Below are 21,087 nucleotides of genomic sequence, written 5' to 3' on the forward strand. Positions count from 1 at the left end.
ATGGTAGTGCAGCTTTCTTGTTATTGAACATACCTACCATTTAGAAAAAAAATGTCCCCTCCGTGTTGGAGGAATCTGCTCTTCCTAGGGAATCCAGCTGGGTCTACTTCAGTGACTGATTCTTCCTTGAATATTGTTAGGGCAGATTTTTCTGTTACTATTGTTTGCAGCAAGCATGGGATGTTATGCTGTGGAAGGAGTAGATTAATCTTTTGAAGACTCCTTTTTTGGTTGTTTTTGGGCTTGAGGTGGTTTCTTTGAAGTCCGTTGCTAATACGTCTGTGAGTGCACACCCTTGTAGGCTGCATTGATCTGAGTCAGTCTTGCCTGGGCTCTATGAAGGTCAACAGCTTAAGAAAAGAATGAAGAAATTATTTCAACCCTCATATGCCTTCACAAGAGTGAAGGAGCTGCAGAGATGCCTCCTAGGTTATAGAGGATATTGTGCAATAGGGAGGATTTGGGGAAATCAAGGTAGGATTCACACATCCTCTGCCTTGTGATTAGTGGGGGGAACTTTTGTGCAGACAACAAAGTGGCTGGAGAGAAGCAGGAGAGCTGAGTAGGAAAAGCATATGCCTGGCATCAGAGCATCCAGTTCTCCACAGCTGGGCAAGCTGGTGCATGCCCATCTCACGTCAAAATCCTTGTATCTCCTTAATCCATGAGACAAGTACATTGGACAGCTGAGGGACCACCAGGAGGCATTCATCTGACAAAAGCATACCTTCCCATAGGGAATTTCATATGCTGCCTGTGAGAGAATACTGGCATGCAGCTGTGCCCCTGGGCATCCCAGAAATGTTGATCTTGGCCACCCTTGCTGGCTTACTTCCCACCTTGGCTCGAGGTTTGGATTTCCTAACCATCCCCATGCTACCACACACCCGCTGCAGGATGGGGGACATTGCAGGTCAGGCAACACAGTGTGGGCATGTAGGAGTTATGTACAGGAACCTTATGTACCTCAAAAGCTACAAGTTTCCTACCCTTACAGGACTGTAGGGACCCTCAGGTCTACTGATCCGTGAAGAGACAGCAAAAAGGCACCAAAATCAATTCTCTTTCCCTTTTGTAGTTCATCCATCCCATATCCAGCCCAAATACCAGGTGCAGCAGGAAGCAGTGTGCCCTAGCTGCAGAATTATTTCCTTCTGCCATTAAAAGAAATTTTAATGCACAGCAAGCGCCACTGAAGTGCAAGTGAAGGGCCCATTCCATAAAAGATTTAGACACTTTCTCGGTGTATACTTTTGATTTGTACAGCAGGGAGCTTGTACTTGGGAAGAAAAAGGGGAGGGGGGGAGGACTTTGCTTTAAATTACAGCTTTTTTAAAAATTCATTTTGCATTCAAAAGTGTAAATATATTTTCTCTTTCTCTTGCCTTGATTTATGACCTTATAAAAATGAGATAGAATCAGTCCAGAAAGAAACAAAGGTTAGGTCTTCCCAGAGCCTGAAGCCTTTGTGTAAGTCCCTGAAGAACAGCTGTGCAAATTACATTTGCTGCTATCAGATAAAGTGGAGACAGAGAGCAGTTTTTCTAACAGGATCTGGACAAGATTCCATTTTACTTTGTCGTTTTGAATGCAGGTTTGATTTTGTTTGCTGGTAGTCACAGCCTTTAATGTTACCTTGCCAAAAATGGCTATTGCAGGAGAACTCGCATCAATATGATATCAGCACAGGCAGAGAGAGAAACATCCTGTTTATGTGAATGTCCCTAACAAAAGAAGTCAAGATCTAAACAGATAGAAGAGAATGCCAGTAACCATGAAACAAACTACATGCCAGATGTTAGTCATGCTGCTTAGAGATCTAGGAGAGGTTGATCAGCTATTATGTTGATGAGTGCAGCTTATGAACCTGTAGAGAAGGGAAGCAATAGTTGTCATTTGCATGATTGAAGTCTTGTGTAGTACTTCTTAAATCATAAATAATTTCCTTTTACCTGAGTGTATTAATTAAAAGGTTACATTTTAAGGCATTCACTTTCCTTTCTTTACAAGTTCATATAAAGCATTCAAAAGTAGAAATTAATTTTGTTTTATAGACTAAGAGAGCCACAGAATCCCAAATGAAATTAGGTTGAAAAGGACTTCTGGTCCTAGCCCCTGCTCAGAACATGGCCAGGTTCAAAGTCACAAGTTGCTCAGAGCCTTTAGTTAAATTTGAGTATCTCTACGGAAACCAGCGGTTTTTTCATTGCTTAACTTTCTTCAAAGTGGAGTTGTTTTTCCATCCATCCTACTAACCAGAATTTTCCTTGCTGAAGCTTGTGTCTGTTGCCTCCTGTCCCTTCACTGCGCACCTCTGAGAGGACCCATCTCTGCTGTAGTCCTCCAAAGGCCCTGTCAGGCTGCTGCTATGTTCACCCTGAAGCCATCTCTCTTCCAGGCTGGACAGGCTCAGTTCTCTCAGCCTCACTTAGCTGGCAGGAGCTCCAGCCCCAGTCATCTTGGCAGCCCTCTGCTGAGCTCACACCGTTTCTTGGATCTCAATTCTCTTCCGGAGGATGTAAAACTGGACACAATGGCTTCACCAACACCACAGAGGAAAGCTGTGGCCTTCCACATGCTGACTCTATTGGTTTGACCTGTGTGTTTACTGAGGGTACACTCCATCCCTCTGTCCAGGTGGCTGAGGAAGATGTTTAACAGTGCCAGCACTGGTATTGTCATTCACAACCAGCTGCTAACTATACTGACTGCTGAATGTTGTCTTTTGAACCCAATGGTCCAGCTTCTCATCCATCTAGTATTGGTCATTTCTGAACCATGCTTAAATTCTGCTACCTCTTCTCTCTCCTGTGATGGAGGTAACTTGGAGCAGAATATTCAGAACTCGCAGAATTTAGCAAGTTGTATAAATAAAATCAGAATCTGATTATTCAGCCTGCTTTTCATTTCGACATTTTTTTTTGAGAAGGTAGCTGTGTTTCTCAAAGACTAATAGGAGTCTATTTTTTTTGTTTAAATCTCCTTTGGGTTTCCAGAAATTTTTGAGAATGGGTAGTGTGGGAAAGACTAAGGCTGAAAGTGAAGGGACTGAAGCCGAGACCAGCAAAGTATGGATTTGTACAGGAATAAGACCTGTATATACACAAAAGTATTTGTAGCTAGCAGACACTCTAAGCACTCTTGCTACTCTGTGTAGTTTCGCTGTTTGACTAAGGAAGGAGATATTTCCCCTGCAGCAGTGCATCCTTTTTTCAAATAAAAAATTTTCACAAGAGCCTTTGAATTTTGATAGAACTTGAGCAGGTTGAAAAGAAATACCTGGCTTTTCTTGGTTTATTGATATTAGGCAGATTTTTCAATAGTATCAAATAACCTGTTTCACTATATTAGTAAGCACTCATTATTTTGGATTGTATTAAAGTATATGAGGAACAGTAGCAGCATTATTAAATCATTTTATGTTGCATATCTGCTTGATAATCAGGTTGTGTAGTCAAAATGAAATAATTACATAGCGTGAATCCCAAATTTACAAAACAGTGTTTCACGGGATCTTTTGAAATGTCAGTTCTCTATTTCAGGTAGCTTTCTTACTTTCTGAAACTGCTGAGAGTTGTGGTGGACCACATACTTCCAAGATTCACAATTCATGACATGGTCAGATTTCACTGTTTTGACCAGCCCAAGGTGGTGGAGACACCTTATGCCTCATTGCTCAAAGCAGCACTTGGTGGGCATTTCTTGATCCCTGGTTTTTTTTCTGTACTGTAACCTGGTAGTAATGAATGGTTCTTCTGGCTCTTTCTTGCCTGGCAGGTAATAGTGGGAGCTTCCAAGCTACACCAAGGTCACAGTTAAGTCTGTCCTAAGATGTAGTGCAGATTTTAAGCATAGGGAGTAAGAAGGGCACGCCCAAAACAAAGGGAAGTAAGGGTAAATAAAATTTAGCGCGTCTTCAAGGTGCTCATGTTGTGTGAATACATCTGTGCATTATCATTGTGTTCATTACATATTTTTCTCAGACGCATCAGCCTTAAGAGCAAAGGTAAGGTGACATTGTAGCATGACGTCCTTTTCTAAAAGCCTGTGAATGGGGGGTTAGATTTTAACTCTTCTCCCTTTCTCTTCTCTTCTTGAATATAAAATGGTTTCTAGCTGGGCTGTTTAAAAGATTCATATGGAGAGTGCAATTTGTGTTGGTGATTCATTTGTAAAGCTTCAGGTGAGGGAAATGAAAACCTGCAAAGAATTTCCAGCAGAAAATTGTATGTGGAGGAGTTAGACAACAATTTCCTGTATGGACCAAAGCCTTCTGTATAGCTGAGTGTCAAAACTGCAGCAGTCACACTACATTGACTCCCACGCTGGCATTTTGCTATTGCCTCTATATGCACTAGAGCAGGCAAAGACAGAACACTCTGAACTGCGTTTTTGAAAGCCAGGATGTAGAATTCAACCTTCCAGAAAGCAAAACATCATCAACAAAAGACAGTGACTGTGCTTTAAAGCCACCTGGGAGCAGGGGGAGAACATGTGCTCAAGCATTCAGAAAGCCGAGGCAGCCTCACATTGTTCTGCTCCTGATTTTGCCAGTGAGATGTGAAACTGAAACAGTTGTGTTGCTGATACAGAGAAAAAGCAAGTTGCCTACCTGTGCTGGCCTTGAAGGCTGCTCTCCTCCTGAGATAATTCTGTTTAGTTTGTTTCTTCTCCTGAGCCTTATGCTGGAATAAAACAGGAGAAGGACAAGGGTGGGAGATAAGGGGGCACAGCCACTGCCAGCAGTTTGGAAATCTCAGTGGCTTTTGAGCACCTCCAGGCCCCCTGACTACACCAGCACAAGCCAGTGTTGTGCTGCTACGAGAAGAGAGCAAGCGCTGCACTCTGGAGAGCAGCACCTAGAGTTGCCCCAAAGTCCTACTCCAGTGGATATGCTGGAAAACAGCTATTAAGAAGAATACAAAATTAATTTAATGACCAAAGAAATAGCCACTGAAGTTAGTAGCTGGTGAAAATGAGGCAAATCTTTTGCAATGCTTAGTTTTGCCTTGGGACAGTGGACAAGAAATGAAGTGTTGCTATCTAGAATTCCTACATATTTCTTTACACTTTTTCAGAAATAAAAGAGAAACGTTCATAAAAGTGAATGAAGCCACTTGAACCCTTTGCCCTGCAGCGCAGGTCGGCAGAGAAATGGGGAAGAATATTGTGATGCTTCCAGATTTTCCAGGAAACTAGCAATGCTCAGGAAATTGGAGAAGCTGGAGTCTCTCGCATGGATGTGTGCCAGAGACAAAAGCATTGTTATAACAGCTGAAATCTGTTTCTACAGGCCCCATTGAGCAGGGCATAAGTACGTACTTAAGCCTATCCCAAGGTAGCAAGGAGCAGAAGTGTGGGCTGAAGTTCCAGCTGCGCTACTGATAGCGTGCGGCAGCAGTGTGACTCTCACTACATCCACAGCGGCTTTGCTCTGCTTCAGCACCTCTTTGCTGTAACAAAAGTAATTATGTTGAGGTGACCGACCTGAACTGGAACATGGCTTTAGGTTATCTTTAACTTAAACTGATGAAGGCAAGGATAAATATTTACACTGTCTGATTCTACACAACTATTTAGGTGCCCCGAGCCATGTGCTAGTATTCATGTCTTTCCCTTTGGAAATTCAGGGAAGTTGGGCTCTCAGGCTCATGAGTTCTGAATCACATTTTAATTAGATGACTAAAATGCCTGTTATAAATATCTTTCTAAAAACAAAGTTTTAACTGTGAACATAATTAACTCTTGAAATCAATTTCAAAAGTCATTTCAATTTGTCATCACTTGCAGTCTTTCAGCTGATCATGAGTATTCATAAACATACATTTCCCCCACTTGTGTGGGGTTCTTATAGGGCACATTCTAGCACTGTGCTGCATAATTTGACTCAGGTCCATGGTGTGCTTTACTGTGCATTCCTCCTGAGGGAAGAACTGTGTACACCAGGATGGCTTCTTTTGGTAGCAAGATGTGGCATGCGTGTAAGAGCCTGCTTTTCCAAGAAGGTGCCTGGCAATGTTTTATGGTAATTGCAGTTTCCTGTAACATACACTGCATGCTATAGTCGGCATCAGTCATGATCAAAGCACGACTTACTAAAACCAGATTATAATCTACCAGAGACAAGTTTCCTAGTCAGCCAGGAATGACTGCTAGATGATGCTACGCAATGTCTGGAAAGGTGATATAAATGACTTCTGAAATAACAACTTGGAACATAGTCTTGGTTTTCCAATTGCTGTACGCAGTGATTGCTTGTAGACACTGAAAAAGAGCTGTGTGAAAGTTTCTGATAAAGCCACAGTTTTCTCTCATTATTTTTTCAGTGCCTTGCTGGAAAAAAAGCTCAGACAATTTCAGATTGTTACCTTGGACCTTTGCCTTTTTATCTTAGGAAAAGGAACTGAGCCTCTGAGACAGCATGAAATGCTTTAGGTAGTTCCAGGAGTGTGAGAAAGGATGTTTACTGTCTAGGCACTGATCAGAGGAGATTTTGCATCCACTAAAATGGTTTCACATCCAAGCCCTGGATCTGAATATACCCATTCAGCTTCATTTTTACAAGGCTACACATCATCCTGGGTTATTGTTTAGGAGGAATGGAGAAGGGTCAACCATAGTCAGTAGCAGATTGCTACCTGTGCACCCAGGACATTTTGCACGCCAAATAGTGTCTTGGAAGAGAGCCTTCTCCTGTGGGTTTCATGTCAGCTATTTCTGTCAAGTGGCACCTGCTTACGCTGATGGAGGAAAAGTAACTGTTGTAGTCGAGTTCTTGGTTCATGCCCTCTCCTCAGTATGTGAAACTTCGTGCAGGTTGATGGTAATGGACGCTGGAAGCCTTGATAGAATGCTGGGTGTAGTGGTGTCCTTTTATGCTGCTTTGCATTTCTGGCACTCTTTTGATCCCAAGATCTATCTGTTCAGAACTGATTAAATCATCTGTGAATCATAGGAAGGCTTGGGGTGAGATTTGGCAGTATCATGGAGGGATGTGGGCAGGAAGGTTTTATGGGAGTATGGGACAACCTCAGCTTTTATTTTCTGCCACTTGGTACTTTGGTTTCATGCCTCTGGCAGGGGAACACGTACAGTGGCAGAAAGCAAGGGAGGTATACGCAAACGGTAGGAAGACAGAGCCATATGGTAGTCAGCGTGCTGATTGTCAGTGCTGTCAGTGCTAATGCCCCATAAGCCCCTCATGCTTTCCTCTGGGGAAGAAAACATTTGCATTTTAGCAGACCTTGGTAGCTGTTGAAGTCTTTGTGGCCAAGCCAGAGGCTCTGGACGTATGGCTGGTGTCCTAATGGAAACGATGGCTGTGATGTCCATAATCTTGATAGCAGGGCTGGCAAGCAGCACCTGGCTAGCTGCTTGACCAGAGATTATCTGTGACAGTTCTAAAGAAGAAAAATGGAAGAATTTGGCAGTTTTAGTCCAGCAGTCTCACAGTGTTCTTGAAACTGGATGAACTCTGATTTACTTCACTACCCTAAATATACCAGTGAGTCCTTTTATGCATGCTGGCATCTGTGGCAGAATGCAAACGTGATTTTACTCCCCGTTCCTTTACTGCTCCTCTCTTCTGTTGTGCCTACTAACTGGAAAACACGGTGAGGCTGAATGGTGTCCTCAGACTAAGTGCTGTGTATTCATCCACAGCAACACAGCCTCCAGAGAACAGGTTAAACAACAAATGGTCTGTATGCCTTACCTTACAGTTACTGTTTTCTCTACACCTTGGGTAGGACTAAGGTTTCAGACATGGAGTCTGTCTTGGAGATCCTAACAAAGAGTTTGAAATCAATTTACAATTTTCTTGTGGTGTAACCAAAGATAAACCCTGTTTATTTAATTAAGACATGTAATTGATATCCAAGACAATGAATACGTAGGGCATGTATGTTGGACATCTACCTGAGAGCTTTGTTACCTTTGAATGAAGGATAATGTAAATGTTCTCTCCTGGCTTAATTATATTTTTCCCCCATTTTACAGGAATGCGAATGAAAACCCAGTGCAAGATTTAGGTGTCAGCAGTGCAGCTGCCTAGGTTTGAGCTGCTTGCCTTAATTCGCTTTATAGTCAGTAGAGTTAAAAACGTCATTTGTAAGACCTGCCTTATTCAAAACACAGTGGCTGAATTCAGGCCTACAAAGTCTTCTTTCTCTCTGTTGACAGGAAAGGGGGCCTAGTTTATTGGTTCTTGTGTTGATAGACTACAGATGGCTAGAACCCAAAGGTGAAGAATCAGTGTGAGGAACTGCTTCCATTACATTATTCTCCATTTGAAATGCGTTTATTTGGTTTTTAATGAGATCCAGTGTGCTTCAAAGCTCTAAAACAGAGTAAGTTCTCAGCCATTCCCCAAGCTGGCTCAGCTTTGTTAGTGGGGCTCACAGACAAACTGTCTGGTTTTACATGACCCAATTAGTTTTAATAACTTCCCGTTCAGACAGCATTCTCACTTGCCAAAATAGAATTTTTCATGAATTACTAAATTAGTAATCTGTTCTTACTGACTGTCAGCTTCAGTGAAAGCTGATAGGAAGATGTTCTTGGCTTGTAATACAAGCCTAATACAAGCTTGGGAAGCACTCACTACATTTCATCCTATTTTTATCAGCCTTCTCCAGCCACCTACATTCCCCTTTTCCCAGGTGCCTTTTATTAGCTTGTTGAAAATCTGTGGGAAGTGAGACACTTTAACCTTTGAAAGGTTCACAACAGGTATTTACTATTTCCTCTTCTAACAAGTCAGAAGAACCAAACAGTGTTAGAGATCGAGTCACCACACACCAGTAAAAGTAGTTTACCAGTCCATTAGTTTATTATTACCAGAAAGCTACCTAGGTCTTAATTAAACTGCAGATCTATCTGCCTGAGACTAATACAGTTTGGCAAGAATTGGGAAAGAGAAACTCAAATATGTAATTTAATATTTTTTTTTTCTGTAGTGTCTGTTAGGGATTTTTTTTTTTTAGAATTGCTGCCTAGGACAATGTTTAGAAATAAGTATCTAGCTGTAAACATCTGACTGTATTGAGGCAGCGTAAGGTTGGGGCAATAATGTATGTCCTATTTATTATCCTATAGGTTTGACTGTTAATTGTGATGTAGGATGCTGGACTGGCTTCCAAGCTCTATTCTTCAAAAATTATGCTGCAAATGAATGAAAACACTGGAAGAAAAGGGAAGAATTGCTATTGTCTAACCACAACAGTCCAGGCAAGCTGCCATAACAGCATTTTAGAAGCTCTAATTCAATAATTAGATCCAGCTACAAATGTATTAGTTTAGCCAAGTCCTCTAGTTGGCAGAATGTCTTAAATTTCCTTTGACAAATGCTGTTGTTTGCTTAATACATTGTTAGATAGTTTACGAATTGCTTGTCTGTAAGTTACTATGTTCAATATCAACTTGTTAATTAGATTAATTTGGTTTGGTATTTTGCTAGAAAAAGGTTATTTATATGAATGTACAATTTTATTTCATTACAGTTACAGACATAATACTGTTTACCAACAGTAGCGTATCCAATTTTCAGAAAATACTGTAAATGTCTTGCAGGCAAAGGACAAAAAAGGCATTTTTCCAGGGCTTCAGTGAGAGGGAACAGTTTTTTCTTGTGGGAAAGAAAGATTCATCTCATGCCTTTTGCATGTACAATGCCCTGTGCTTACTGTGACTCTCTTCCTGCAGGTTTTACATGGCTGCTGATGGCGGCTTGTTGGGAGACTGGACTGTAAGAGTCTTGCTTTACAGTTCTGGCTGTTCCAGGTAATCTAAACACATTTCAGACAGATAAATGCATGTAGACCCCAGAGCTAGAACTGCTCTCATGTAGAAGTACACCTCTGTAGCTGAGGTTCCAGTAAAGCCCACCTCTCCACAAGCCAACATCCGTAATCTTCTGTGGGTGATCTCAACTGGATCTATGTTGACATCTTAGGGAAAAGTGGTTTGCTATCCCAAATTCTTTAACTCCCCGACTCCTGTTACCTTTCAGAAATCTCCAGAGGTGCTTGTAAACAGTTAGAGGAGGCTGAAAGGGGAGCAGATTATGACAGGCAGGATAAAGACAATTTCTTCTTTTCTCCAGGTGTGCTGGATATCTCAGCACAGGGAGACCTGTTTTGGCCAGACACCTCTCCTTCCCCAGCCTTGCCCCCTTGCTGTCTGCTACTTCCTTGAACAACAAGATTGCTTTGATCATGTTTTCCCACAGTCCCTTTGAACAGATGTCCCACAGGACAACTGAATAGTCAGGAATCCCAGGAGTGCTGTTGGTGTGAGATCTGAAGGCTCATCAAGCTGTAGCTCTGGACACAGAGTTGAAAATGCCCTTGTGTGGATCCATTCCAAGCCATTTACTATACCCTAGGCACTTCCTGCACTGGCAGATGTGGAAGGCAGTATCTCTCCCTGGACTTCTGCTTATGCCTGCAGACTTGCTGGATTGAACCTTCCCTGCTTTAGCACCACCCAAATGGAAAGGACAAAGCCACCTGGATTTGTCCACAGCCTCATTACCTCTGCTGGTGCTGGTATGGCTGAATATCACTGCCTTTAATGTTATTCTTAACAATACCAGAGAAACCTATCTGGTCACTAAGCAAACCTACACCATCCCTTGTACAGTGCAGACTGTCTTCTGAACCCCCAATCAGACACGATCCTCTTTTGCAGTCATCTGCCTCCCTGTTTCTGTTCAACAGCTGCAATCCTCTTATTCAGCGGGAAAAATCAGGCATAGTTAAAAGAAAACAAAACCCAGAACAAATACAAACAAATCAAATTAAAGAAAATGTTTTAAAGCATTTCAATACTCACATGATGTTGTGAGATGGTTTCATGTCTAAAATGGTAATATTATTTCTGGCAATCTATCTCATGCTATTCTTTTGTTGATTTTTCCAACCTCTCAGGAAATTGGAATGAAAATATTTTACTGATGTTACTATCCCTGGGAAAAGCTTGTCAACATAGATCCAGGTCTATGCTGAAAACTCAAAATGTTTGGCATGTGGTTTTGTATTTTTCCTTCATCAAAGAGATTATATGGGGCTAAGGTCTGTTCACATGGAGGCAGTGAGAGATACTGGCAATGTAATAAAAAAAAAAAAGGTGACCTTTCATATCTGTGTACACATATATGCAAATATCTCTTTTTGCAAATGATAATATAATCATATGAGAAAGTCATTACATTACAGTAGCTCCCTCATACGAAAGCTGAGTAGACACTCTAGGGATGTATATGCTATAGAAAACTCTGTCTCTCTCTCTCTCTTATTTCTGTAGTGGTTCTCTAAGCAGGGGGATCAATGAAGCCTGATTTTGTATGGATTTGTGTCTTGAGGTTGAGACCCTATCTGGACTTTGAGGTCTCATATGAAGTGTTGCACTTTTTACCTCCCTGAAGCGTTAACCACAGCTCTTAACTGGTTGCCTAGTTTCAGAATACTTTAAAGGACTTAATAGTTTTTGGATTTCAATACCTCTCAAATGTGCTCAATGAGCTTAAGCATTTGAAGATTCACAGAGAGGCCTCATGCTCAAAGAGGCAGTACAGTATCTTAAACACAGCTTCCACAAAATGAGGCTAAAGAGCCCTCACCCACATATGGAGAAGAAGCATAAAATATAAATTAAAACAGAAAACATGAATTTAAACATAAACAGAGAATTTAACAGCTAAGGAAGAAGAGACACATTTGCAGAATAACCATTAATCACACCGGGGAAATCTTCCATTGCCTGTGAGAATTTAGCACCTAATTGCAATTTGTCTCTTAAAATTTCCTACAAAATCTCTTCTGTAAATGTATGTAAAGCATCTCACACTGCACATTAAAAAAAAAAATCATGTATATGCCTGTGTGTCTGGGGGCTAAAGGAACTTGAATTTTAGTTGTAGCTGTCAGAAAAACTCCCCGATTCCATGGGTTCATTTATGTGTTTTCTTTTTAAATTTTTAGTTAAATGATATTGATTTGTCATTTTGAGATTTCTGTGTTTAGTTAAAAACCAACCAACCAACTAAACTGAACAAACTCCATTGAGGATCTTATTGGCTTTGGAGTTTAATTTTAGCCTGTAAGAGAAAGAGCAATAGCTCAATGACAACACTGTTTTGACAGAAAAGGCCAGACATATGAGCTTTAGAGTTTTAATTTCCCTGAGGGGTCATAAGGTTGCCTGCTACCAAGTATGTTAAAAAGACAAATCAAACTGAAGAGTTGAATCAGGTTCATTAGCTCTGGCAAATCAGTTACCACAGCAAATGCATTCTTCCTTTGGTTTGTATGAAAGCAAAAGCTTGCTACGCACCAAACAATGTAAATACAATGCCGTATATACATTAGCTTTGCCCTTGTCGTCATGGCTCAGTGATTATTAAAAAAGACCAGATTGCTAAAGGAAATGCAAAAAGATCCATTTAAGATTTCAAACCCCCTCCTGATAAGCCTCCTACACACCTGTCCTCTGACCAGTGCTATAATTCAGGTTCAAACCACAGCACCAACAAACCCAGCAGCGCAGGATGCTCCTGAGCTCTCTTATCTTTGAGTGCTGAAGAGTCAGTAGCAGGGATCATGTCCCAATTCCATGGATGATTCACAGGCAGGACACAGGCTGAGCAGTCATCTGAAGATGCTCTGAGAGTTTTGAAGGCTGGAAGAGGTGCTGAGGGCAGAGGGGCAGGTGGCTCTTAGTGAGGTGTAGGGAGAAAGGGTCAGGTGCTGAACTGAAGAGGTTCACAGGCTGTCAAGAGAAAACTGGGGGTTAAGAGAGGCAGATTCAGACTTTCCAGCTATGAGTCACACAAATCATGAAACCACTTGAAATATTTTACCTACTCATACATCTCTTTTATCTTTAACCTCTTCCTTCTTTTTTGTAGTTATTCTCCTGTTCTGCTTTCTTTCAAATCACACCTTGCACTGTTTTCCTGCTTCCTGGTCCCCTGTTCCCATTTTGGTATCTTTCTGTTGCTGAGCATTCATTACATTTTCCAGATCTTTCACATTTTGGAAATGCTACAAGCAGTACTTCTGAGCTTAAGTCACTGAATATTTGGTCTATATGATGACACGGTACTAAACAGTTTTTTAAAAAAAATATTACTTGCAAAACTAAATTGATTTTTTTTTTTAAGTCTGCACTACCCAAATACATGCCCCCAATCTACATAGCTCTGATAACGAATTTGTGCTATTTATATCCATAGTAAATTGGTGATATTCAACGTTTAAAATGCAACTGAAGTCCCACTCTTTGATCAGGTGGAAGGGAGATAAAAACTCAAAAGTCGCAAGCAAGTTATTCAGCCAGAAAGCAGATCCCTAGCAACTCTGAGGTGTGGACAGGTTGGTTTTGTTCTGAAGCTGAGTGAACCAATGAAGAATTGCCGAAGCAGAAAAAGGTGAGAGGTTCCCAGACTTCTGCACTGCTGTCTCCAGCTCACAGCACGGTGGCTGAATGGTCACTCGCTGCACTTGTGCTGTGGATGAAGTGATGAGGGGCACACGTGTCCCTTCTTGGGACTGGGAAATGTGTCCCAAGACTGCTCTGAGGCACTGAAGTGGCAGAATGGAGCAAAGCCTTTCCCAGGCCTTCTCTTTTATGGGGTCATTGCACATGTTGTGTTTAAAGCCAGAAACAAAAATCTGCCAGGCCAGGCTCCTCCATGTCAGGAGCCCAAGAGCTGGCAGGATCTCGGAGCATGTCAGGCGCAGTCTGCAATTCATGTGCACTGGAGTAATATTTGGCAAACTAAAATTTGTAGGATACAATTGTCAAGAGAGCATCCCACAAAAAGGAATCTCCTTTGATGTTCATCTGGATGTTGTATGGGAGGTGGGCAGTACACAGCTCACCTCTTCCTGTATGGGAAAAGAGGTGTTGTGAAGAAAAACCTGCTTGCCTGCTTTTTGAAGAGATGGGAAGAAGAAAATAAACTCAGTTTCTGAAAGGGTAGGAGAGCATCAACCCCCATCCCACTCCAGCAGGATTGCCCGGGGAAGGGGAAGTACTGATTGGCTGGTTGTGCAGCAGGTGGTGGTGTTTTGGAAAAAGACTTGCTTTCTTTTGAATGCCTCCTGCCCAGGTCCGGGAGAGCAAATATTCAAAAAGGACTGATGCCTGTCAATGACATATGGCTCCCACACACCAGTACTCTGCAATTCTGTTTCTGCAGTGCCTATCTCCACATCATGTAGGGAAAACTAAAGTGGCATGTATCAATTATTCCAACAGAGTCAAGAACTCCTAATGCTTTAAGACCAAAAGAAGAGTTTATTATGCTTTGTCAGGAAATGTCTGATACCAGATAATTCTTTCTTTTTGCAATGATCTACTTAAAAACTGATGTGAAACACATACAGGCATGAAACAGCTTGTATTGTTTTTACTGCATTTCTTTTGATTGTGCTACACCATGAAAGAAAAACAAACACATTCAAAAAAGCAGACACTCCCAGGCTCCACATCTGCAAAGTGCAGTGAAGTTGTTTAGGTCTCCAGACTCCATCCTGTATCTATTTAAACATAGATGTTTCTATATTTATATGAAGACTCTTGCAAGTAAGGGAACAAAGCCGAGTCCAGACTACACTCTGGAAGGTGGAATTTAGATTTTAAGATTTTTTTTTTCAAGTTTAGATTTTTTGCTAGAAAGCCCAAGACAGAGTGATCCTTAGTTTGACTTTATATTGGGCCAAATTATAAGTGTTTAATCTTGAGAACTGGAAATCTCCAATGTCTGCACCTGGTCAGTGGATCTGATATTCCTTTAGTGTTATTGCTGCTGTTCATGAGGGACAGGAAATCCAGTCACCTGGATACCAGATCTGTTGAGAATAGGAACCACAGTCCCTCAGAGCCCTGCTCTGCCTTCAGTGACAGTTCACTGAAAGCAAGATGCTCTGAACACAACATTTTGGCTGCAACACATTGTTTTGGGTTTTTAAATGAAACTGTTTTGCCAAATACCTCCTGACCAGGTCTGGTTTTGCTCTCTGACCCCCATCCCTTTCCTGTGGAGACCAAACCCATACTCATTCACCATGCTAAACTTTTAGTGACTTAACAAAAAGAGCAACAAAAAGTTTAATTTTATACAATTCCTACCACAATCCTACCAAAACCTGGAATGATCCAAACAAGAACTAGAGAGGCCTAACTACTATCTGCTCAATTTTCTTGACAACTGATAGTCTGTATTATGCTGTCTGGCAGCTGATAATTTTTAAATACCCTTCAGGGCATATTTATTTCTCTTTCGACACTGTTTACATGTTATACTTATCTTGCTTAGTTAAAAAACAAACAAAAATTTGAGGACTGGAATAATTTTACCCTTTCTTAACATAATCAAATTACTTCTAGTTATGCTCCAGTCTGTCACATTAAGTCCCACTTTATTGAGTTGTCTTACTGTAGGTTGTATTGTAGCAGTGCCTGAAGACTCAGACAAAGTACATGGTCCTTTTGTGAAGCCCATAGACTAAAGATCCATTATTCTTTTGGGTGTAGATACAGTTTTCTTCATAATTGCGTCCTGAGCTGTGACAAAGTGGCTGCCAGGCAACACAGCTGTCAAAACTACGTTGCAGGGCAGTTGGAAAGCACAAATCAAGTAAAATAATAGAAATGTTTGGGACACAACGTTTGGGATTGTCATAACCACCCTTGTCCTTGCAAAAGGGTTGGTGCTGATGTTGCCAGCTGGGACTGCCAAATCTCTCTGGCATTTTGAGGTCTGAAGGATACTTTTGGTCTAGAGGCTGTCACTATCCTGTCTCTTTTCTGTCTTTTGTGTCAGCAGTAGGCATCATGCAATGAGCCATATCACTCTGCTAAAACAGGTGATTATTTTTTTACACTTAACCTTTCAGATCTGGCTAATGTAATGGGCAATAGCAGCAGGAAGGAGGTGGTGCCAGAATGTGGCTGGAGCAAACCCTGTCCCTTTCTAGAGTACCCAGGTTGGCCTGATTCATGCTGCTCATCAAATCATGCACACAGGATGCAGTTAAACTGATTTAATGACAGACGGCTACTGAAAGGAGCAGCTCTGCTTTACCGTACTTCCAGGTTTATGCCTTCCTCAATCCTGCAACTGTGTGGTCACAAGGTGGATCAATTCAGCTGTCTGGCCAATCCATTATTTTCTGAGGTGTTATTTTTCTACCAGATCAATCAGCTGAATAGAGCCTGATGGTTACCAGATCTCATGGAAGGGTGGCAAAGGGAGTAACACATCCACGGATTGCAAGTGGGATCACTGTTTTGCAGCAGCCTGTGGTCAGGCCAGTGCTACCGAAAGGCCAGGCTGCTGCTGCATTCAGGTGACAGATAATCCAATGTCACACTGATGCTGGAGGAGGCCATTGTGTGTCTCGGCACCCTGACACAGCTGGGCACATCTGACATCTTTCTACTCTGAGTAACCCTGTGATCCTAGGGGAGCTGGTTTAGGGAGCACATCAGTGATGAAATAAACCTACTCCTTTTTTACTTTTTTTTCCCAAGGTTAGTGTCATGGTTAAGCCAGTTCCCTGTGGGGCTGGAGGAGTACTAGGGTCAGTCCTGAAACCAGTGGGACCTCTTGGTTGGGACAAGGCAACAACTTTCTCTAACATGGCTGTGAGATTGGCTTGGCTACAATGTCATTTACTCAGACATTTAGGCACTGGTAAACTCATCCTGGATGAGCAGGTCAGCCTTATTTGTAGCTTTGAGGCAGAAGATACATGTAAGGGAGACCCACATTATCACCAGTTCTGTGGTCTAAATAAGAGACAATAGAGTCTGGCAGAGAGGAAGCAACAGCTGTAACACTGAGTTAGAAAAGGCAGGTTCCAGAGACTAAATAAAGTCCCCATAATTCATGGAACTGAATTCTAGACAAGTCTTTTACAAATAGTAAGGGAATTGGTTTCTATCATTGAGAGTTCTCCTGCAGGGATTACCTGAATGACTGGAAGCAAGTCATTCACCTGGGATGAACTGCTTGGTTTCTCCAGTATCAATACTGGCTGGCATTGGAGGATGAAACACCCCTTTGAGTCAAAAAACCACTGGGAAGGGAACAGAGAAGGTCTTCATCCCTTGCAGCCATAAATAATCTCTGGACCAGAGGGTAACTCAGGCAAGTGGGAACGCGAGGAGGCCTCCAGCCCAGGCAGGCTCAGTGCTTAAGGGTCACACCAGCCTGCTTGGGACTTCCTCCAGCCCAGACTTGACAGCCTTCAGGAGGAAGCCGAGGCCATCCATCCTCTGGAGGAGCCCGAACCCCTCTCGCCTCGGCTCGGACGCGCCGTCTCTGAGCGTACTGACCGCTCTCCCACGTGTTCTCGCCGTGGGTGCGGGTCTGTGCGGGGCCCCACGGGCGGTGGGCACAGAGCCCGGGCGGCGGTCCCTGAGCGCAAAGGAGTTAACAGGACTTTCTGCCTTTTCCCGCCCGCGCCTCCTCCACCCTCCTCATTACCTGCACTTTATCACCGCCGGAGCCGCGGCCCGGGGCGGGAGCGGTGCAGGGCCGGCGGGGCTTCCTGCGGCGCTGGGGCCGCGCCGTGCGGGGGAAGGTGCGCGAGTGCTGCGCGCTGCGTGCGAGGCAGCGCCTGCCCGCCCGCCGTGTGCCTGCCTGTGGGTGGGAGCGCGGCTGGGGCTGGGGCGAGGGGAAGGCGGGCGGGCGAGCGGGTCTGCGAGCCGCAGCCCGGCAGGGATGCGGCATGGCCGTGGGCTCCGTGAAGATGCCGTCGCCGTCTGAGGGCGCGGAGCTGGCCCGAAGCTGGAGCCCCGGCGGCGGAGCCCAGGAGCCGCCGCCGCCGGTGCAGCTGCGGCAGAAGCTGCGGGAGCTGCCGGCTCTGCTGCGGAGCGGGCTGACGCTGCGGAGGAAAAGCGTGGCCGCCGCCGGCCGGGTGAGTGAGTGAGTGAGTGAGTGAGGAGAGAGCGGGGGAGCCCTGCCCTGCCGTCCCCTGCCCTGCCCGCCGGGCCGCGGTGCCCGGGGCAGGCGGGGCGGCGCCCGCAGCGCCCCCGGCCGGGCCGCGGGGCGCGGGAGGCCGCGGGCTCAGGCGGCGGCCGGGGCAGAATGAGGAGGGAGGGAGGAAGGGAGGAAGGGACGATGCCCGGGCAGCGGAGGGGCGGCACCTCGGCACCCACCGGGAGAGGTGCCCGCGGGGGGCCCCGGGCTTGGGTCACAGCTGCCAGCTCTGGTATAATTTGAAATACCGGGGTGAGAAGGCGTCCTTGTCCCGTCTTCGGGTTCCTCGTGGCTCTTCCCTTCCGTGCTTTTCCCCTCGTGCGGGCTGGTGCCCGCTCTGCCCGGACAGGAGGTACAGCGCGGCCGTGCTCCGACGCCGGTGCACACGCGTGTTCCAGCAGCGAACTCCAGCGTGCCCTGGAGCGTGTGAAGCTCAGATGGAGTGAAGTTGGGATGCACACACCTGGACCTCAACCTCGAGTGCCTTCTGACAGTGAGGCCGTGAGGTCAGGTGGGCATCACGGAGATCTCCAGCCAAATTTCGCTCAAGTTCACCCATTTTTCAAAAGGTTGATGGTGCATCTTCATGCGGCAGGCAGTGCTCCGGTGAAGCACAGCGTGACACTGCCGTGGCTGGGAACTGCAGCGGGGAGCAGCTGCTCACGGCTCCGAACTCTCCCAGTTGTGACTGGAGCCATATCGGGGGGTGGCATTGCCATCAGGTCAATGGCAGTCAGTCTGGTCAGACATTACTTGTAGGCCAACGCTGGATTGCAACCCACCGCCTGAGCAGTCCAAATGAAGGGGTGGGTTAATTCACTTGGGGATGGATTTGTCTGCATGGGGAAGAATCAAGCGAGCTGCTGTTTTGTTTTAGTGCACTGGTAAACACCTCTGCAGAGTTAGTTGGGGGGGAAGTCAGCATGGTGTGTTTGTACCCTCATCAACTTTGCAGTACTTTGCCCATGTAAATAAATGATTTCTCTGCATGGGGAAGTTGTTGTGAAATATACCAGGGTGTGAATTGCAAACCAAACTTCCTGGGTGAATGCTTTGTTATAAGAGGATATATAGGCAAGGAAGAGAATTAGGATTAAGGTAGGATATAAATTCACAGGAGAATAGTTATTTTTGAGTAATGTGGATTCAGATTCCAGTTCTACATTAATTTCTTTCCTCCAGCACATTCAACACACAAAATAAAGACTAACCTCCATGTATGGAGATGCATAATGATTTTTGTTGTTCAAATGAATTAGTAATTCACCTGACAAGTTGTCCATATGAACACAGAGCTAAGTGGATTCAGTTAAATAGCCAAGCCTTGTTTTGCCCTAAGAGGACGCTTGCAACGGATACCTTTTTTCCCACAAAGAAAGTTCTTTTCTGAATTGAGTGTGGCTTGTTCCTCATTAAAGGCATACTACCAAAGAAATGGAGTAAGCGTGCAGTGAGGAGGAGAGAAGCAGTGCAGAACTGCTGCTGGTAACAGCATTAGTTCGCAGGCAGATCTGAAACAGTTTTAACAAAACAAATTCTTGACACTTCAGGGAGACACCATGCAGAGCAGCCTCAGGTTAACTCTCATGGTTGTTCCTCACCACTATTGAAAGCATCTGACAAGTGAGCTACAACAGTTACTCTGTAAATATTTGCTGTGGGTGAGTTAACATCCCGGTGAGAAGCCGGGGTAGCTCCTGGGTCATGCAGCTTCTCAGTTGCACTTGATGAAGCCTTGGTCCCCTCTTGTTTCACACAGTTCCGGCTGACACTCTACCTGCCTTTGCTGATGTTCTGTGTTACGGACCAGCAAACACAGTGTGACAGATTTAGTGGTGGTGTCACCTATGGCTTCACCTCCCAGTACCCTCTGGGTCATCTTGTAAAGTTTTTCTTGAACCATCTGTCTTGGTAGGAAGACCGGAGGGAGGATGGTGAGTCTGTAAGGCAGTCTGGAGTCAACCCAGCAGATCTTCTGTTAGGAAGAAATTCTTTACTGTGAGGGTGGTAAGGCACCGCAACAGATTGCCCAGAAAAGCTGTGGATGCCCCATCCCTGGAAATGTTCAAGGCCAGGCTGGATGGGGCTTTGAGCAAAGTGGTCTAGCGGAAGGTGTCCCTGCCCATGGCAAGGGGGTTGCAACTAGATTGTCTTTAAAGTCCTTTCCAACCCCATCCATTCTATGATTCTATGACCTTGGATCAGTGGGTGATGCTGTGTGCAGATGCTGTATAGCTACAGCAGGACCTTTGGACCAGTATCTTGCCCCATGTGGAGAATGGGAATGCTGTACTCTGCTGTCTCTGAGTTTGCAGGGACTATCCTGCAGATGGAATTACTCAGCAGCATGAGTGCCTAGTGGGGTGTTCCGTGGGGCAGGTCATACAAAGAGTCCAGCAGGGTTGTTAATTCACTTGTTCTCTTCGGAGACAAAGTGGGCATCTGAAGTGCATGAAGTGTCTCCCCACATGTGTGATCATCCAGGAAGCAGTTTGTTTCTGTGAGCAGTACCCTGTGTTGATTCCTGTCTCCTTTGTGCATGTGCCTTTCCCCCCCAAACATGGACTTTTAGGGGCATGACACTTTTCACGTACTTCTATTTAATATGAAGAATGACTTAAACCCTGAAAATGACAGTATTTGGGAGAGGAAAGGGATATGTTAGAACAATGAAATGCAGCATTTTTTATACTTTCCCTTTTAAACATGACTCTAAAATTTTGTAAGTCTTAAAATAAGGTTGGAGAAAGGTTGAGTAACACAAATATATGAAACAAAGATTCCTTTTTTTCCCACCTCAACAAAATATTTCAAGTTAATCCAAAGTTAATTTTCAGAGGGTTTTGTTTGCTTATGAAAAAAACGTAGTCTGTTCTTCCTCTCCAGTGACTTTTTCTTTGTGCCTTTTTGCTTGTTCAAACACCAAGCTGAGAGTCTTATTTGTCCAGCTGGTTTCATCAGGAGTGTTGCTCACTTAGGTGAGCTGTTTTCAAGTAAATGCTGACCAGCTGAAATTCTGGTTTGTTTAATTTCCTAGAAAAATATCATGACCCCTGAACAGGGGTTCTGCTTCTGATGCTGACTTGCTCAGGGAC

General features: G+C 44.1%; 1 protein-coding gene and 1 long non-coding RNA gene across 2 annotated transcripts in view; one reads left to right on the top strand and one right to left on the bottom strand.

The window, feature by feature from the left end:
* The window catches only part of LOC104689113, a 32,814-nt gene extending 15,222 nt beyond the window's left edge, over window positions 1-17,592 (bottom strand). The window contains exons 1-2 of the long non-coding RNA XR_005604442.1: window positions 17,498-17,592; window positions 12,483-12,768 (exon numbers count right to left, since the gene is read on the bottom strand). This is a non-coding gene — a long non-coding RNA (uncharacterized LOC104689113). The remainder of the gene's footprint in view (window positions 1-12,482; window positions 12,769-17,497) is intronic.
* Window positions 17,593-17,720: 128 nt separating this feature from the next.
* The window catches only part of RAPGEF5 (Rap guanine nucleotide exchange factor 5), a 159,343-nt gene continuing 155,976 nt past the window's right edge, over window positions 17,721-21,087 (top strand). The window contains exon 1 of the mRNA XM_039570699.1: window positions 17,721-17,930. Coding sequence (XP_039426633.1) covers window positions 17,742-17,930 — 189 coding nt within the window. The 5' untranslated portion in view covers window positions 17,721-17,741. The remainder of the gene's footprint in view (window positions 17,931-21,087) is intronic.

Source organism: Corvus cornix, chromosome 2 (genome assembly GCF_000738735.6).
Source record: "Corvus cornix cornix isolate S_Up_H32 chromosome 2, ASM73873v5, whole genome shotgun sequence".
Lineage (NCBI taxonomy): Eukaryota > Metazoa > Chordata > Aves > Passeriformes > Corvidae > Corvus > Corvus cornix.